This window comes from Lactuca saligna, chromosome 6 (assembly GCF_052625555.1).
Source record: "Lactuca saligna cultivar CGN05327 chromosome 6, ASM5262555v1, whole genome shotgun sequence".
Lineage (NCBI taxonomy): Eukaryota > Viridiplantae > Streptophyta > Magnoliopsida > Asterales > Asteraceae > Lactuca > Lactuca saligna.
The window spans coordinates 103,155,290-103,171,804 of record NC_136422.1 but is presented as its reverse complement, the minus strand read 5'-3'; the positions used below and the strand labels follow the sequence as shown (position 1 = coordinate 103,171,804).

Below are 16,515 nucleotides of genomic sequence, written 5' to 3'. Positions count from 1 at the left end.
AGAAGTCCCTCATTTTGGTTGTTGGGTTATTCAAAAAATGCTCAGAAGTGCTACGAGCAATGGTGGACAGCTACATTGTGGAGGCATGGTTTCTATTATTGCAGAGCATCTTGGCCTCCATCTACCTAATAACCCAACAAACATCATCATGGGCCGTACTCGTCTATCAATTGATGTTATGGAAACAATGCATCTTTTCCACTGCCTTCCCACTGGGGATATTCATTGGACAGTAGATGGGAAAGAGTATCTACGTATAGATAGCAGAAATAAGAAGATACTCAATTTAGCCAATGATATTCCATCAACTAATTGGAAACTCAGATCCAACTTAGGTGTTACAGTAGATCATAGTCCTCCATCCTCTCCTCCTCCTGCTCCTCCTGCTGGTGCTTCTAGTTCCTCTCGCTCTATTCCTTTTTCTGAACATAATCTTTATATGGGCGAGTTTACGCGTTTGAATCATCGTTACACCAGTCTACAACAGGAAATCGGGGACATTTATACGGGTGTCGCTGAAATCACTTCTGATTTTCAGGACTACCGTAACTTACAGGAAGAGCATTGGGCCCAACAAGAGTTGCGGTGGGCTGAGCAAGATCAAAGATGGGCTACTCAAGAGCAGCACAACCGCAACATTCACCATCTGCTGAGTGATATCCATAGAGTTCTTGTGCTCCCCACACAGTCGCAGCAGCCATCAGCATCCCAACCCCAATGACCTCCCTACTATCCTACAGATTACCCTTCACAGTTCCCTCCATATCCTCCACCTGGTTCTCAATAGGACGGTTGCGCCTCTCTTCAAGCATCGAGGACGATGCTATATTTTAAGCTTGGGGAGGGGTATCCATCCATTGCATTATCCCGTTGCATGTAGGTTGCATGTAGTTTTGTACATATTGCATTAATTTTCATTTCATTTTCTTTTTCATTTTTTTTTCTGCATGGAAAATTTTTCAAAAAAACCAAAAAGATTTTCTTTCTATTCTAATTTTTATTATTTTCTTTGCATCTAAATTTTTGCATTGCATTCATTGCATAATTACAAAAAAATAAATAAATAAATAAATAAATAAATAAACGATCCAATCCCAAGCAACCGAATCTTTTCAAAACAGTTGAGCAGGTAAATGAGTCATGTGCCTTGAAATTGGCTTGCTTTTCTTATTGAAAAAAATCTAAAAGCAAGTTAATCACACACGAGCACATCTCCCGAAGCTACTTGTGCAAAACAGAAAATGAGAAGATTGTCAACACTGGAGCATAACAGCAGGTATGAGTCGATTCTTTGGGACATATGACCGGTCTTATGAGTAGTAATGCTCAATTGAACTTAAAATGTCAAATTCAAAAGTTCATAAAAAGAATGCAAAATCTCAATGTCCCGCCTTCCAGCGCTCTTAAAAGTTCTTTCTACTTATTCTCTTTTATATATACCCTGCTTGAGGACATAGCTTTCAACTATACTTACGGGTTTTTACATGTTAACATTTAATCCCTCGAAAAATGTCCAGAAGTCCCTCACGGTAATAGACCGTGAGATGTCCCACAATAGAAAAGTCAAGGACGGAAATATAAGGAAATTGGCCAAATAAACAAATTAATAAGAGTGTTATGTGTTAACTTAGTTATTTGTATATGTGTTATATTAAAAAAAAAAAAAAAAAAAAAAAAAAAAAAAAAAAAAAAAAAAACTATTATTAAGTTAATCTGTGACCTTTGGGATTCGAACAAGTAAACTCTGAGGGGTGTTCTACACCTAATCACCTAAAGCTAAATTGTTTGGGATTGATTGGGTTGAAAGTTCGCTATATAGGTTCCATAGAAAGTCATGAACTTAATAATAGTAAATAAAGCTAATCTGTGGCCTTTGAGGTTCGGGCAAGTAAACCCGAGGGATCTCTTTAAATCTAGCACACTAAGGTCATTTGATTTGGATGTGTTGGTTGAAAGCCTGCTACACGGATTTCAAAGAAAGCCATGAGCTTTATTTATTAAAAAAAAAAAAAAAAAAAAAAAAGTGTAATTAGAAAGTTTGTACATAGTTGTGTTTATAGTTTAATTAGATGTTGTGTTTAGGAAAAATAAATGGTTGTCAAAAGATTCCCTTGGACTTGGATTTGAATTTATGACATTGGACTGAATGTTAATTACTTCAACTGGTGTAAGTGGTTTGAAGTTTGTAATCAATCTAGATAAATATTAGGGAATTTTTAGAAAATATTTTTCAGAAAAAGATTGTTGTTGACCAACAAATAGCTGGAATCGAACATTGTTATATTTTATGAAACAAAGATGGTTGAGCATGTTTTGTCATATATAATTTCACGAGAGTAAGACCATAATTTGTTCCAAGAATTGACTTGATAATATTGAAAAGGAATAAGTGTTGTGATCTTTAATTCTGTTGAGTTGTACTAGGGAGTGGCCAAAGTCTTGTTTCTATTATCATTTAATATTGTGAGACTAAAGCAAAGTTAACTCGAGGCATGACAGGTACATTCTCAACTATGGTACAAAACAGGGTAATTGGGTTGGATCATTTCATGTTTGTTTTGATTTCATGCATTAAGTTTCAAATAGTTTTAACTTTAATTTTCTTTTCTTCTATTCTATTTTATTTCCTCCAGTTTAAATCTTCTTGTTCTTTCTTGAGGACAAGAAAGGTTTAAGCTTGGGGAGATTTGTTAGGTGCATTTCATGCATTCATTTTTTATAGTTTTAGTTCATAAAAGTGCATTACATTTAGGTTTAGACTCATGCATTTTGTATAATTTCGGGATTTTTCATGATGCAATTCCATTCACACGCTTTTAGAATATTTCAGGGACTTATGAAGGTTGGATCTTGTTGGAGGAAGTTATCAAGAGTTGGATACAAAGTTGTAGAAGTTTTGGAGCTTTGAAGAGAGAGAATGAAGAAATGAAGAATTTGGTTTCACAGGAGTTTACACGGCCGTGTAAATTTATGCCTTTGATTTACACGGGCTGTGTAAACGTATATACAAGGACATTCTACTTCGAAGACCTGGAAGACTTAAGCATTCTACTTTTCTTGTTTACACGGCCGTGTAAATGGAACCCTTTGGTTTACACGGGCCGTGTAAACGTCTCGGCAGTTTTAAAGTGGTTTTGTCTTCTTATAATTCAGACAATCAGTTTTTATGGGAGTTAGATCGGATTTTGGAAGGAGAAGAGAAGATTTTCAGAGCTTTTTCAAGTAGATTAACACTTGGAAAACACTTTAATTTCTTTTTGTAAGTCAATTTGAAGTTTAAACTTGTTTGATTTGTAGTCCAACCTAGATATGTGTGGTTGATTTTATTATCATTTCCGAATCTGAATTCTTAAGTATGTGTTGTTAGATTGTAACTTGAATTTGACTTATGTTTAACATCTAGTAATCTTTGATTTGATCTTAATCATGTGTTTGATTAGTTCTCTTTTTCACTTGATCAATGAACTAGGGTTCTATTCAATCTAGTTAATCAAATCATGAAATTTGTATATGTTTTATGATTTGATGTTAGTAACACTCACTTATTTGGTTGTAATTAGATCAAAATTAGTGCAATCAAAGATTAAATGTTTATATTCCCAAGCTTAAGAGGAATGTTAAACATTGTTGGTAATTAGTGCAAGAACTTAATGTCATTTAATGATTTAATGCAAGAGCTTATTTGGGTTGAATCAAATAAATGAAATTTTATTTAAAGAGCTTATTTTGAATAGAATACTTTTGCCAATTTGGATATTAGAGTTTATTAATATCCAACTTACTAACCTAGATTGAACATGAGTTATAATCATATTACATCTTTCAACATAGTACATATATAAGAGTCAGAATCGGAAATGTACTTCTTTTACTGCGTTTGTTTTCAATCTTTCTTATTTATGAAGTTTAATTCAAGTTTAAATACAAACCCCCATTTAAATATTACTTGTATTATGTGTGAAAATATGGTAAGATGAAAAGTCTCGTATCTCTGTGGACCGACCCTGCTTACTCTATACTATCTTTAGTATTAGAAATAGCAGTGATTTGAGTTATATTAATATTATTTTATCCCATCATTTGTTGGTTTGACACCCAAACAGTGCCGAATGTTATTTTGGAGGCGGTTGTTTCAAATGACCTATGGTTTTGGCATGCATTCTTTGGTATGACCTAGTCAAATACTTGCGACATCCGACTAAAAGCGATGTCGAACAGTTGTATGTCGTACATCAAGCTAAGCATGGTTTTCCATGGATGCTTGGTAGCATTGATTGTACACATTGGGAATGGGCAAATTGTCCCAACGCGTGGCGTGGCCGGTTCACGCAAGGTGATCATGGGGTGCGGACTGTTATTTTGGAGGCAACTGTTTCAAATGACATATGGTTTTGGCATGCATTCTTTGGTATGGTCGGGTCAAACATTGACCTGAATGTGCTCCAAGCGTCTCCGATATTAACGATATTTTACAGGGTAAAGCACCAAAAATATCATATGTTATCAATGGAAATGGATACAAATATGGGTATTACCTAGGTGATGGGATATATCCAGAATACGCTACATTTACATTTCCGGCCGACGATAAACGGAAAATGTTCAAGTTAGCACAAGAATCTGCGAGGAAGGATGTAGAACGGGCGTTTGAAGTCCTCAACAAAAGTGACACATAATCAAACATCCGGCACGAACATGGGACAGAGAAAATTTGAGGACGGTGTTGACTGCTTGTGTTATTTTACATAATATGATAATAGAAAAAGAGGGTAGGGCTATTTGTTCATATATCACAAACGATATACTTAATCAACCTGCAATAATACAAATTGACATCCTGACATACTTCTCAAGGGTTTTGAAAATATAAAACCGTGAAACACATCACAATCTACGATATGATTTGACCGAATACATATGGGAAAAACAATTTTAAGGGCAAAATGACGGTGAAGATGAAGAGGATGACGATGGTGACGACGAAAAGGATGATGACAGTGATGACGAGGAGGATAACAATGGTGACGATAAGGCGGATGATGCCGGTGACGACAACGACGACAATTAGAATTTTTCTATGATTTTTTATGTTTTTTAATTTTTATTTTATTTGGACAATGTAATGTTTAATTTTAGTAATTTAAGTTTTAAATTTCTATGTTTTTAATTAATAAAATGTGGTTTTTTTTTATGTTTTAAAAAATTAATTTATGTTATAAATTATGCTTTTTAATTAATATTGTTCAAAAATTAAAAAAAAAAAAAAAACCCGAAGAATTTATGGAGTGATAAATGTTTAATGGGTTGGTGGTAAATTGTGTGTGAAACTGACTTAACACGTATACGTGGCAACATTTTTTCGGTGGATGAGGGTATGGATGAGGGTATGATCACTCCCAATTGGTTGCATCGTCACACCTCGTTTTTGTAAAACAGCCTTATATTTGACTTTGACTTTCTTCGTCTCTCTCATCTAACAAAGCAAGGGTATGATCACTCCCAATTGGTTGCATCGTCACACCTCGTTTTTGTAAAACAGCCTTATATTTGACTTTGACTTTCTTCGTCTCTCTCATCTAACAAAGCAACAATTCGTTTGTTTCTTTGATCCAACTTTTGATCCCCATTCACCCGCAATATCTGCTAAACTTTATCATTCTTTGTTAATCCAACTCTTCTTTCACAATCGTAACTCGTAAGTCAACTCTTAATTTTCTTTACGCTTATGCAAAGAACGATTAAAGTTGATTTGATCTAGAAGTATGCTACTGCTATAAAAAAAAAAAAAAAAAAAAAAGTGTCTCTGTTGTTCTACTTTATGTTATCATTCATGTATTTGGAATTTGGTTTTTAGGGTTTAGTCGATTAGATTCAGTTATGGAAATCTGGTTATTGTTGGGAATTTTGAATGGTATGAGATCGTGAGGGTTTGATGTTCAACGATTTGCGTGAAATAACTGTTGTTTTAGTAGAAAAATTGAAGGTTAAGTGTTGGATGAAAGGCGTTTAGTAGAGAATGGATAATCCTAATTATTTTGGTAATAGACATGATGAGCATCTGGGTGTGAACAAGATTGGAAAAGATATCAGGAAAAGCCCACCACCGTATTTCGCTAATCCGGCCATACAACCACCGTACCCTCAGGTCTACACCGTCAACAAAAATGATTTCCGAGATACCGTTCAACGTCTTACTGGTTCACCTTCACACCACCAAGAACCACCTCCTGGACCTCATCTCCGAATGCAAAAAGTCCGTCCACCAAGATTAGCACCTATAAACGTCTACAGGCCCCAAATGCCACTTCTCCCGCCTAGACCTGCCGCCCAATATGGCCAACCACCACCAATGACTTCCGGCGACCATATGGGGTGGGCAAACAACGCAACAGAGTCTCCTATCTCAGCTTATATGCGTTACCTTCAGCATTCTGTCTTGGATTCAGGCCAAAGACCACCACCACCACCTCTTTTTCCTTCTCCAAGAATGACCGGACCACCACCACTTCTTCCATCTCCGGTAACAAACCGCCCTCTTAATCCGCCATCACCTACTTCTCAGTTCCTTCTGTCATCACCCTCTGGTTACTTGAATCTGTTGTCTCCTCTATCACCTTACCCATTGCTTTCTCCTGGTTATCGGTTTCCAACGCCACTCACACAAGATTTTTCATTTTCACCGGTGGCGGCTCAATCAGGAATCTTTGGTCCTCGGCCACCACCTCCACCTTCGCCGGGCATGGGCTTTCCATCACCAGGGTTCTTTCAATTTTCTAGTCCCAGATGGAGGGATTAGCACCCATTGTTCCCCACGGTGTTTCTTTTGGAGAAATAGGCAAGGGTTCGGATACTGGTGGTGTGTAGCTCAGAAGTTGCAGTAAGAATGAGCTTTTTGCAGGAAAGATCGTAATGTCAGTGGTACAACCCAAAGTGTAAGGTAGATTGGATGTATAGACTCTAGGAAGTTGATTTTTGTTCATAAATGATGGATGTTTTATGTAAACTTGCACTTCCTGTTTAATATTATATATGTTTGTACACATGACATGCTTATTTCTTGGAGATATTCTACTCTAATTCTTTACATAATGTAACGAATAGCGTGGACATACGTTTTCCTAACAAAAGGAAAAGTTCATTTCAAGTTAACAGATTTTAGTTATTACAAAAACTCTACTGCGGTTTAAAACTTTTTACTATCATTTTGAATACTGTTTTTCTTTATGACACACAAACTTGAATTTGAATAACCATTGTCTCATAAACCACTCAACCCAAAATAAACATCAACGTTTCATCCAAATCAAGGTCATTTTTCAAACATCACTTGAAAAAAAATGAAAAAAAAAAAAATACTGTTAACCAAAATAGCAGGGGGGAATTAGGTATAACTAGCAGAGTCTCTATAATCCTTACTAAAACTTTAACAGTAGATGGACAAATATTTCACTAAATTTGATCGAGCAAAATGCAATCTTTTACATATTTGTTGGTAATAGCCGACTCCAGTCCGACGTGCTTCGGAACTAGCAATTACCTTTTCCGACCACCACGTTCTCTTAAAGACAGAGAAAGCATTTCGCCTCCACCAACATTGTAATACGCAAGAGACAAATTGTCCTTCAAAAACCCGGCCTTCCCGCTCAGTTTCTGTTTGTTTGCTGGCAGCTGAATGTCTCCAGCAATTTTCTCTTTCAAACTCCCAACTGTCTCCGATAATGACTGAATCGTTATCTCAAGTATTTGTCCTTTTAGATTTCCTTCATCAAGATTTGGCACCGATACAGCAATACGAATAGGTCCCTATTAAAAAAAAAAGATTTCAATAATCATATAACAGTAATACACATGACTAAATGAAGGGCAATCATGTCTTTTGTAAAAAAGAGTTTTAAAAAAGAAACGTACCGGATGTTGAGCCAAGAACTGATCCTCAGGGACAAGAAAAGAATCATCAAGCCTTTGCTTCTTCGGCTCAGGTTCTTCAGGAAGTGGAGGAGGAGCTTCCTCCGGTGGCGGCGGCGGCAGAATTCCATGAGGCATAGGCGGCGGAGGAGCCATAACCATCCCATGTTGGGTCATAAAAGGACGCGGTGGCAGTGGCGTAAACTGAGATCCCGGTGGCAGTGGCACCGGAATACTAGCCGGATTAACCGGAAGCGGCGGCCGATTCATATAACCCTGCTGACCATAACTCATTTGCATCGCGGGCGGAGGCGGCACCTGTCTTTGCGGCATAACCATCGTGGGCGGCCTCACTGGCGGTGGGACACCTGCGTACTGCACCGTACCAGGGGGGACACGAGGCATATTCAAAGCAAGCCCAGGCGGTGGAGGAAGCGGGCGAACGGAGGGAACACCAGGGCGTGGAGGAGGAGCAGCCGGACCCGGAAGATTCCGGCCATCATCAAGTAGATCATCGGCATTCTGGGACATGGCCTGAGTTGCAGTCCGGCCAATACTTCCGGTGTGTCCATCCCAAATCACTTGTTTTGGCTGCTCATCATTCTTTTTCTCAATCTCTTGTTTGACCGCGTTTGACACCTCCTCCTCGGTTGTCCCGAAAATATCCGGGCGGGTTCGGGCAAGCCCCACAATATTTTTAGAAATTTCATCATCTTGAGCAAGTGTTGTCTCCCGAATCTTTGCAAACATTCTCTCTTTTTGTTCTTTATATTTCGGATCAATAAGAGAAATTCGCATATGCTCCGACATCTCACTAACCGGAATTAGTTCTCCGGTGATCGGAGAAACCACGAATTTAGTCGGATTCCGCTCCGCCGGAATCCGATCCTCCGGCCGCTTCCAGTTCTTCACGATCCTCATCGGCGGCTCGTTTTCCTCCGCCACCACCCTCACCCTGGCGGCAAGCACCTCCTTTCCGTTTCCATTTCCATTTCCATCATCACCATTCTCTTCCAAACTTGCCGCCTGCATGCCCTCTTGAACAAGTTGTACTTCCTCTTCATCCATTTCCATTTCAACTTCCTTCCCGGGCTCCATCACCTCCTCCTCCTCCACCGCTGCTGCCATCTTGCTCCTCCTTATAACCTCCTCGAGAGTCATCGGAGGCGGCAAGTCATCATCCTCATCATCTGCAAAATCAATAGTTTCCACCACTACAAAATCATGCCAATCGATCATGGACATTAACAATCTTTCTTGCTCGATTTCATCTTCGGCTTTCTGTCTCGCCTGTTCTTGAGACTGCTCCCATTCGAGGCGGTGCAACCCCCGTTCAAGCACCGTGGTCATGTCTGCAACACTTTTTTTTAGCTTTTCCGGCAACCCTTTGGGCGGCATTAGGACTTTCGAGTAGGCATCCGCCAGTGATGTAAAGAACATAAACATACTATGAGTCGGCTTCAGAAAGTGGAACTGAGGATTGTTATTTTCACGACTCGTTAATCCTGTCAAAAAAGATTTCCCATTTCTTGCTACAAATTGGGCAGTGAGTTTGATTATATCCAATTCCTCCCCGGTGATCCCCTCCGGCAGCCGGATTGTGTACTGCTCAGCCTCCGGCGGGTCAAGAATTTTCCGAACGGGTCGAAATTTTGCCGATGGGTCGGTCTTCTCCGGTGCATCACCGTCCGCCGGAGCGGAGGACGGGGTGGTTTCCGGTGGCGGAACGTCGGATTGTACTGCCGGATTTTGATTCTGGGAACGGAATTCTGAAAGGCGATGTTGGTAGTAAGCATGATAGGGATCAGAACCATTCAAGAAATTGAATTTGGGATTTGCTGCATTGCTAATGATGATTCTTTTTTCGAATTCTGGTCCATTTTTTGCCACAAAACCGGCGGTTTTGTCCACAATCAACCGGATGTCTGGTGGTGGATGTATGATTCCGATTGTTCTGGTGTGTGTGGCGATTGATGCAGGGGCGGAATTCGACTTATTCTGGTCATCCTCAGCCTCTGGCATATGCTCATCTTGTACTTGGGATGGCGGAAGTGGGCCCAGATTGCCATCGGAGGGTGGTGCCGGGAGGGGCAAAATCGGCAATGAGCCCAACATTTGTCTCCGTTACCAAAAATATCCTTCAAAATGTTGAATAGAATCGGCACTCCACAGAATCTAGTTTCAGTAGCAATTTACCATAGTACCCTGCAATGAAAAAAAACTAGAGTTATGTACTTCCAGGAGACATTAACAACATTATGGAGATAAGAATCATGATTGTTGTTAAAGAGTTGAGGCATAGTTGGTAGCAACAATAAGTTCATCAAAACTATCAAGGCTACCTGCAACATTGTAGTCCTTTCAAAAGCTTTCTTATTATAGCAGTGAAAATTGCTTTGTATTGAGATGACTTTGCTATGCTTGGGTAGCTTTTTCAAAATACAATGTTGTAATAGGAAGAAATCATAATAGAATCCTGTAAGGCCAGAAGGGACATATCAATGATGGTATATTGATATTTCTTTCATTAAACCCAAACCATAACTAGGGTTTTGGTAAATTCTCAAAATTATATTCCCTTATTGCTAACATGTATCAGAGCAGGTCGACCTGCTGACCCATTTTGTTACAAAAGTGATATGCATTTCATATATACAAGCATAACGACAATTATAATTTCCAAGAAAACTTCAATTAAGGAGTTGGAAGAAATGTCTTTGTTCATACTATTAGATTCCATTTTCCATTTCGTATACCTAAACTTCCGTCAAGGAGATGTCGCTTGAGTTGTGAGCACGAATTTACAAAAAATTCAATAAGTTTCATCTTAGGAAACCGGAGATCACTATCCAGCATTCAACTACACAGAAACTGCTTAAAATGAAGCGCGTATACACAGAAACTAAGAATAAAATCATACAAAAAGGTAGAATACAAATGAAATTGAATATTTTTTGCAGCAAATCACAAAAACCCTAATGTTAACAAACAAACAAATTAGGCGATTAGAATCTCAATAGTTCGAGAACTTACCGTGGAACTGTTGGCGTTGCAATAGCAAGAGATGAGAGATGAACAAAAATCCAAGCAAGATTGCGTAACGATGGATGTTGCACCGTGACGCCGACGAAGGAACCAGATGAAAGGCTATCAATCGCAGGCGCGAATACAGAAAAAGAAGATCGCGAAAATAATGGTTCCCTATGCCCAATTAACCTATTTAATTTCAAATTAAAATTATGATACGGGCCTGTTTGACCCATTATGGCCCAAAGATATATACCTTCATAAGATAACCGAAAAAATAGGCTTTCATGGGAAAATAAAATAAATATCAGACTAAATTACGTGTTGGATCAGACACAGTTTGATCCATTTTTTTTTCTCCGCCATTAGTAATTGTTTCGATGTTATAAGCTTTCGTTATGCAATAACATGATCTTAACTCATCCCTTAATCATTCGTACTAGTTTCAAGAAACTCATTTTTTCTTTTTTTTCTTCTTCTACAAAGTCGAGTTTCTTAGCAATCACATTATCTCATTAAAAATATCAATAAAGCGGAAAAGCAATAAACAATTGTTGATCTCACACGTAAAGGATAGTTCTAACGACGTGGTTTATTCATAGAAGAAATATCTATACGACGTTAACATTGTGTACATGGAGTTGGAGGTAGCTCGAGGTTTGTTGTTATTGGTTTGTCATGTGGTAGTATGCATCAACTACTCACCGTCTTCCTATTTTTAATTTTGTAGATGGTTTCGATAACTTGTTTACTTTGGATATAAGGGGGTGTTTGGTTTATCTTTTGAGAGATCAAAATGATTTTTGGGAAAAGATATAAAAAATCAGGTTTTCTTGACTTTTCTAAAAAATCAATTTTCCTTATATCAAAATCTCAAAAATAGTTTTTAAAATGTATTTATCAAATATCTTTTCTCTTCTATCTTTTTCTAAAATGACTTTTTGTCTCTCAAAAGATAAGTCAAACACCCCCTTAAACATGGTAGTGTTTTCACAAGATCTCGAGGAAGAAGATACATAGACAAGATTTTGAACTTCACTGATTATGTAAACATCTATGAGTTTTCGGTTTATGAGTTGAATACAATACTATTTGAACTTAGGGAATTAGGGTATAGTCCATTACTGACTAATGAATCTATTCTTTGTAAGAGAAATTAAATATCCTCTTACATTTTATTCATACTATCATCTTATCTAGGGTGCAAACGAGCCAAGCTACTCGTGAGCTACTCGAGATCGGCTCGTTAAAAGCTCGATTCAAAACCAATTTTAAATGAGCCCGAGCCGAGCTCGAGCTTAATATTAAGCTCGTTTATTAAACGAGTTCGAGCTCGAGCCTATGTCACTAAGCTCGATTAGGCTCGTGAGCCTAAACGAGTTTTTATATAATATAATTTATTATTATATATTAAAAAATATATATTTAGGGGAACTAGGAATTTATGGTATTAATAAACAAACTTCTTAACGAGCTCAAGCCGATCTTAAGCTTATTTAGGCACATCGAACAAAAAACGAGTCGAAGCTGAGCCGAGCTTGTATAATTATTTACGAGCTCGAGCCAAGCTCGGTACAAGAAAGCTTGAATCGAGCCTCATATAACTTAAACGAGCCCGAGTCGAGCCTGACCAGGCTCGGGCTTGGCTCGGCTCGTTTGCACCCCTAATCTTATCCATATTAAATGGTAACAAGTTGACTAAAATATTATTAATTTTAATAAATGTGTCATTAAATGTGAAAACATGTCAACATTTGATAATTGATATGGTAAGAAGATAAATATAAATACAATATAGGGGGATATTTAATTTATCTCTCAGTTGTTATCTAAAACCATGTGCTCGCTTGTATTATGGTCTTGTAGCACTGGGGAATGACCAATATATTTTAGGTTTGTCAAAGTATGTTGCTAAGAAAAAAAATGAGCCTTTATATTGAAGTTGAAATGAAAAGATTGGCAATATTTTTAAGTCTCCATTTTAAGGCGATGATGGAGGAAATATATGATACTGTTTAACCTAAGTGCATAACTAAGATAAAATTTGGTTATGTAGTAGAAAACTAGTTCTATATGACAATGAAACAATGTTCTGATATCCATGGGCTCCCCCCAGGGTCTTTACCTGGACTGCCATGGGCTCCCCTATGGTCTTTACCTGGATTGCCATGGGCTCCCCCAATGGTCTGATATCCAAGTGTCATGGGCTCCCCCCATGGTCTTCTATGCAAGCATCACAGAGATAACTAGCATTCCACATAACAAGTAATGGGTCAGCATTGGTGCCTTCGACCCATGTATATAGTGAGAAGACTCACCTCGATCCACTGCAAATCAGCTAACACTTGGCTACTGAACCGGAAATCCCACACTAATAACAAATAAATTCCAATTAATAATTATACCATAATCCATTAACCGCGGTCTCAACTCATAAGTATGACTCCTAGGGTAAAAGACTGTTTTACCCTTTCCTTAGTGGGCCCATCCCAAACTTAGCCCAAGGCCCACTGATGGCCCATCAACAAAACTCAAGGCCCAATCTATACCTAAGACCAACTCAAAGTCCTGAGGCTCAACCAAAGCCCAACCAGTTAACTCATAGCCCAACGAAACAATCCAACCCAACCGAAGCCTATTCCAAGAGTCCAAGTCCAAAAAGCCTAATTCCTATATGATCAGATGTATGCACGGTGTACATGGCTTGTACGCAAGGCGTACGTCGCTGGTCTAAAACGGGCATCATTGGTAGAATGCACGGTGTTCCCCAATGGTACGCACGACATTCCCGACGGCCTCACAAAAGTCATTATAATGACTTAATCCTTTAGGCCAAACGTCCAAAACCTCATAATAGCTAAATATAAGTGACTTGATCCATAAAGTCGTAGGCTTTAAGCCTTTTCATGGCTTAATGAAGCCTAATCACCAAAGATGAACTCCAAAAGGTCAAAATCACTCCAAAAATGTCTTAAAACTTTTTAATACCTTAAGACCTCAGTCCAAACTTCCAGATCTGATTTTAGGGGACTTCTTAAGTAATAAAGTTTCCAACTTTATGACTTAGCATAACTTAATGGGACCCAAATCAAAACCCTAAGTCCCAAAACTCATCAAATGACTACCAAATCATGCATGGAAGATTTATACCCATCAAGATCTAAACTTTATGACTCCATAACCTCAACAATGACCAAATATGAAGCTTAAGGGTTCTGGAGTAACTTCTACTCACAAGAATCACCTCAAAGGGACCAAAACCATATCAAAACACCACTTAGCTATATTTACATGAATGGGTTATCAAGGTTGAGACTTTATACCTCTAGAAGATAGATCTAGGTGCACAAAGCCAGGATCCAAAAGCTCCAAGTCAAGTAATGACTCTTCAACAAGTTCCTTATTCCTCCTCAAGAACCAAAAATACTCATAAATCACTTTGAAGCTCAAGAATCACTCAAATGGAGGCTAGGGTTTCGCTTTTAGGGTTAGAGAGGATAGAGGATGAAGGAAATGAGGGTTGGTAGTGAGTTTAAGTGTTCGTGATTTGTTATCATCAATGTTATTTAAGTGTAATGGGATTACTTTGTTGACAAAAAGTGATCTTGATAAATATTAAACAAGTAAGGAATGTGTGAAGTACACACTTGTTTAAGTTTGATCAAGTTTCAAAGTACACTGTCATTTAGGGGCAAAGCCCCTGAACGAACAGGGGTTCGAGGCAGCGCCCCTGGGAGCGGGGTCCAAGGGGTGGCAGCCCCTAGCGGGGTCCAATGGGCAGAGCCCCTAACACATCAGAAAATTGGTTTTTTCAGATAATTAACCATTGGTTTGACCCTTATCCATATATCTGTTTTTTTGACAGCTTTTATGGTTTGTTGACAGTTTAAAACTGTCATATGACAGTTTTCAAACAAATATCTTAAAGTTGGTTTTGGTCTTATTTTTGGTACAGACGAAAATATCATTAAACATTCTCTGTTCTTGTCTTTCTGAGTCTTATCTTATTGAGGATTTAGGAGTACCACCCAAATACTTCTATTTGAAAGTGATAATCACAATTCTCAAAATTTTAAAGCCAAATATACCCAATTTTCTAACATTAAGGTCTTTAAATAGGGTCCAACTCCCTAAATTAGGGTTTTAATCTAGTCTGATGAATGCAACGTGCTCCCTTGGGGAACGCAGGGCGTTCCCAAATGCTCTTGTATATGCCATGCGTACCTCCCTTATACATCATACGTACCCGGTTTGGTCCAAATTCCTGTGTACGCCATGCATACCTCCCTACACTTCTATAAACTTTATTTAGTCTGAAAACCACCCGAAAATAAATCCAAAATTCATAAAAGACCTGAACCAATGCCTTTACCAATACCCTTGGGCACCAAAACACAAACCGAATACCCGGATCATCCAAACTAGATCATCCACCTCCATATGAGCCTAAACTCAATTACTCAAGAGTTCTAAGTCTGCTAATACCCACTCCTTGATCGTCACCCTACAATAGGAAACGATTTAAAATAGGGCGTTACACATGAGGTATAGAGTAGCTCATACTCACTAGGACCAAGATTAATGGACAATATAGCACCTGGTTCTTGGTATGTATTCTTGATTATTAACTCTCCTTATGTGTTGCATGTTAACCTTAGACTCGGCGAGTTGAAGGACTAACTCGCCGAGTAGAAGCAGATTTAGACTCGAGTTCAGCTCTGTCTACTCGGCGAGTAGGCCCGTGGGACTCGGCGAGTAGACCCTGTTTGGACTGAAACCCTAACCCGGGTGTTTGCACCCTATTTAAACGGTCTAACCTAGCCTCCATTACCCCTAGCACTCCCAGAGATCTGTAGAACGAAACCCTAGCTCCTTTGTGTCCTTGTGGGTGATTCTTAGCATTGTGAAGGTGGTTTGGAGCTTGGGAGAAGAAGGAGAAGGTTGAAGAGTGCAAGAAGGGAAGAAGATCCGGAATCTACTCTGTAAAAGACTTATATTCAGGTAAAAAAGTTCCTACCTTGATCTTTAGTTCATTGAACCCCCTTCTTGTCCCTAAAAAGAGGTTTTAAGCCCTAAGAACCTAAATCTCTATGTGTTAATGGTTAATGTTCTGCAAGGACTTCGGATTTGGACCTTTAGGACATCCTAGTAGCATAAAGTCTTTGTGGTTGAGGTGATTGAGGTCCCTATTGAGTGTAGGACCTCTTAAAGAGCTTGAAATTGCATGTTTGAGCTCATAAGGTCGTGCATGCACGTAAAGTTTGCAACTTTACGTGGTAAACATGCCCTAGGTGTTGGATTAATGTCTAAGTCCATAACTATAATTGGTAAGACTTGACCCGACCCGGCATGGTCCATTTGGGTTGCATACCATCATGCACTTGGATAGACTATAATGAGAGAAATAAGACACTTATGGTTATTAATATATTGTAAGTTCTAGTATATTAATAATAAGAATAATAAGATTATTTAATTAGTATTGATCAAGAATTAATCTAGGATTAATTAAGTGATCAAAAGAAGACTAATTAAATATATGGGTTGATTGTGTAAATCATCCATACTTATATAGTAGGCTAA

At 38.4% G+C, this 16,515-nt stretch overlaps 2 protein-coding genes across 3 annotated transcripts; one reads left to right on the top strand and one right to left on the bottom strand.

The window, feature by feature from the left end:
• The first annotated feature begins 5,424 nt into the window (after positions 1–5,424).
• LOC145001529 (protein HAIKU1-like) lies at positions 5,425–7,042 on the top strand. The gene has a single exon (XM_078960902.1). The coding sequence runs from the start codon at positions 6,017–6,019 to the stop codon at positions 6,794–6,796; it is 780 nt and encodes a 259-aa protein (XP_078817028.1). The 5' UTR covers positions 5,425–6,016; the 3' UTR covers positions 6,797–7,042.
• Positions 7,043–7,236: 194 nt separating this feature from the next.
• LOC145001528 (SWAP (Suppressor-of-White-APricot)/surp domain-containing protein / ubiquitin family protein) lies at positions 7,237–11,103 on the bottom strand. 2 transcript variants are annotated; one of them, XM_078960901.1, is made up of 4 exons: positions 10,939–11,103; positions 10,248–10,381; positions 7,909–10,110; positions 7,237–7,803 (listed from the first exon to the last, which is right to left on the bottom strand). In XM_078960901.1, exons 3-4 carry the CDS (start codon positions 10,018–10,020, stop codon positions 7,534–7,536), a joined length of 2,382 nt encoding a protein of 793 aa, XP_078817027.1. In that variant the 5' UTR covers positions 10,021–10,110; positions 10,248–10,381; positions 10,939–11,103; the 3' UTR covers positions 7,237–7,533. The 2 variants fall into 2 exon arrangements, with proteins under 2 accessions (XP_078817027.1, XP_078817026.1); XM_078960900.1 differs by lacking the exon at positions 10,248–10,381.
• Between the last annotated feature and the right edge of the window lie 5,412 nt (positions 11,104–16,515).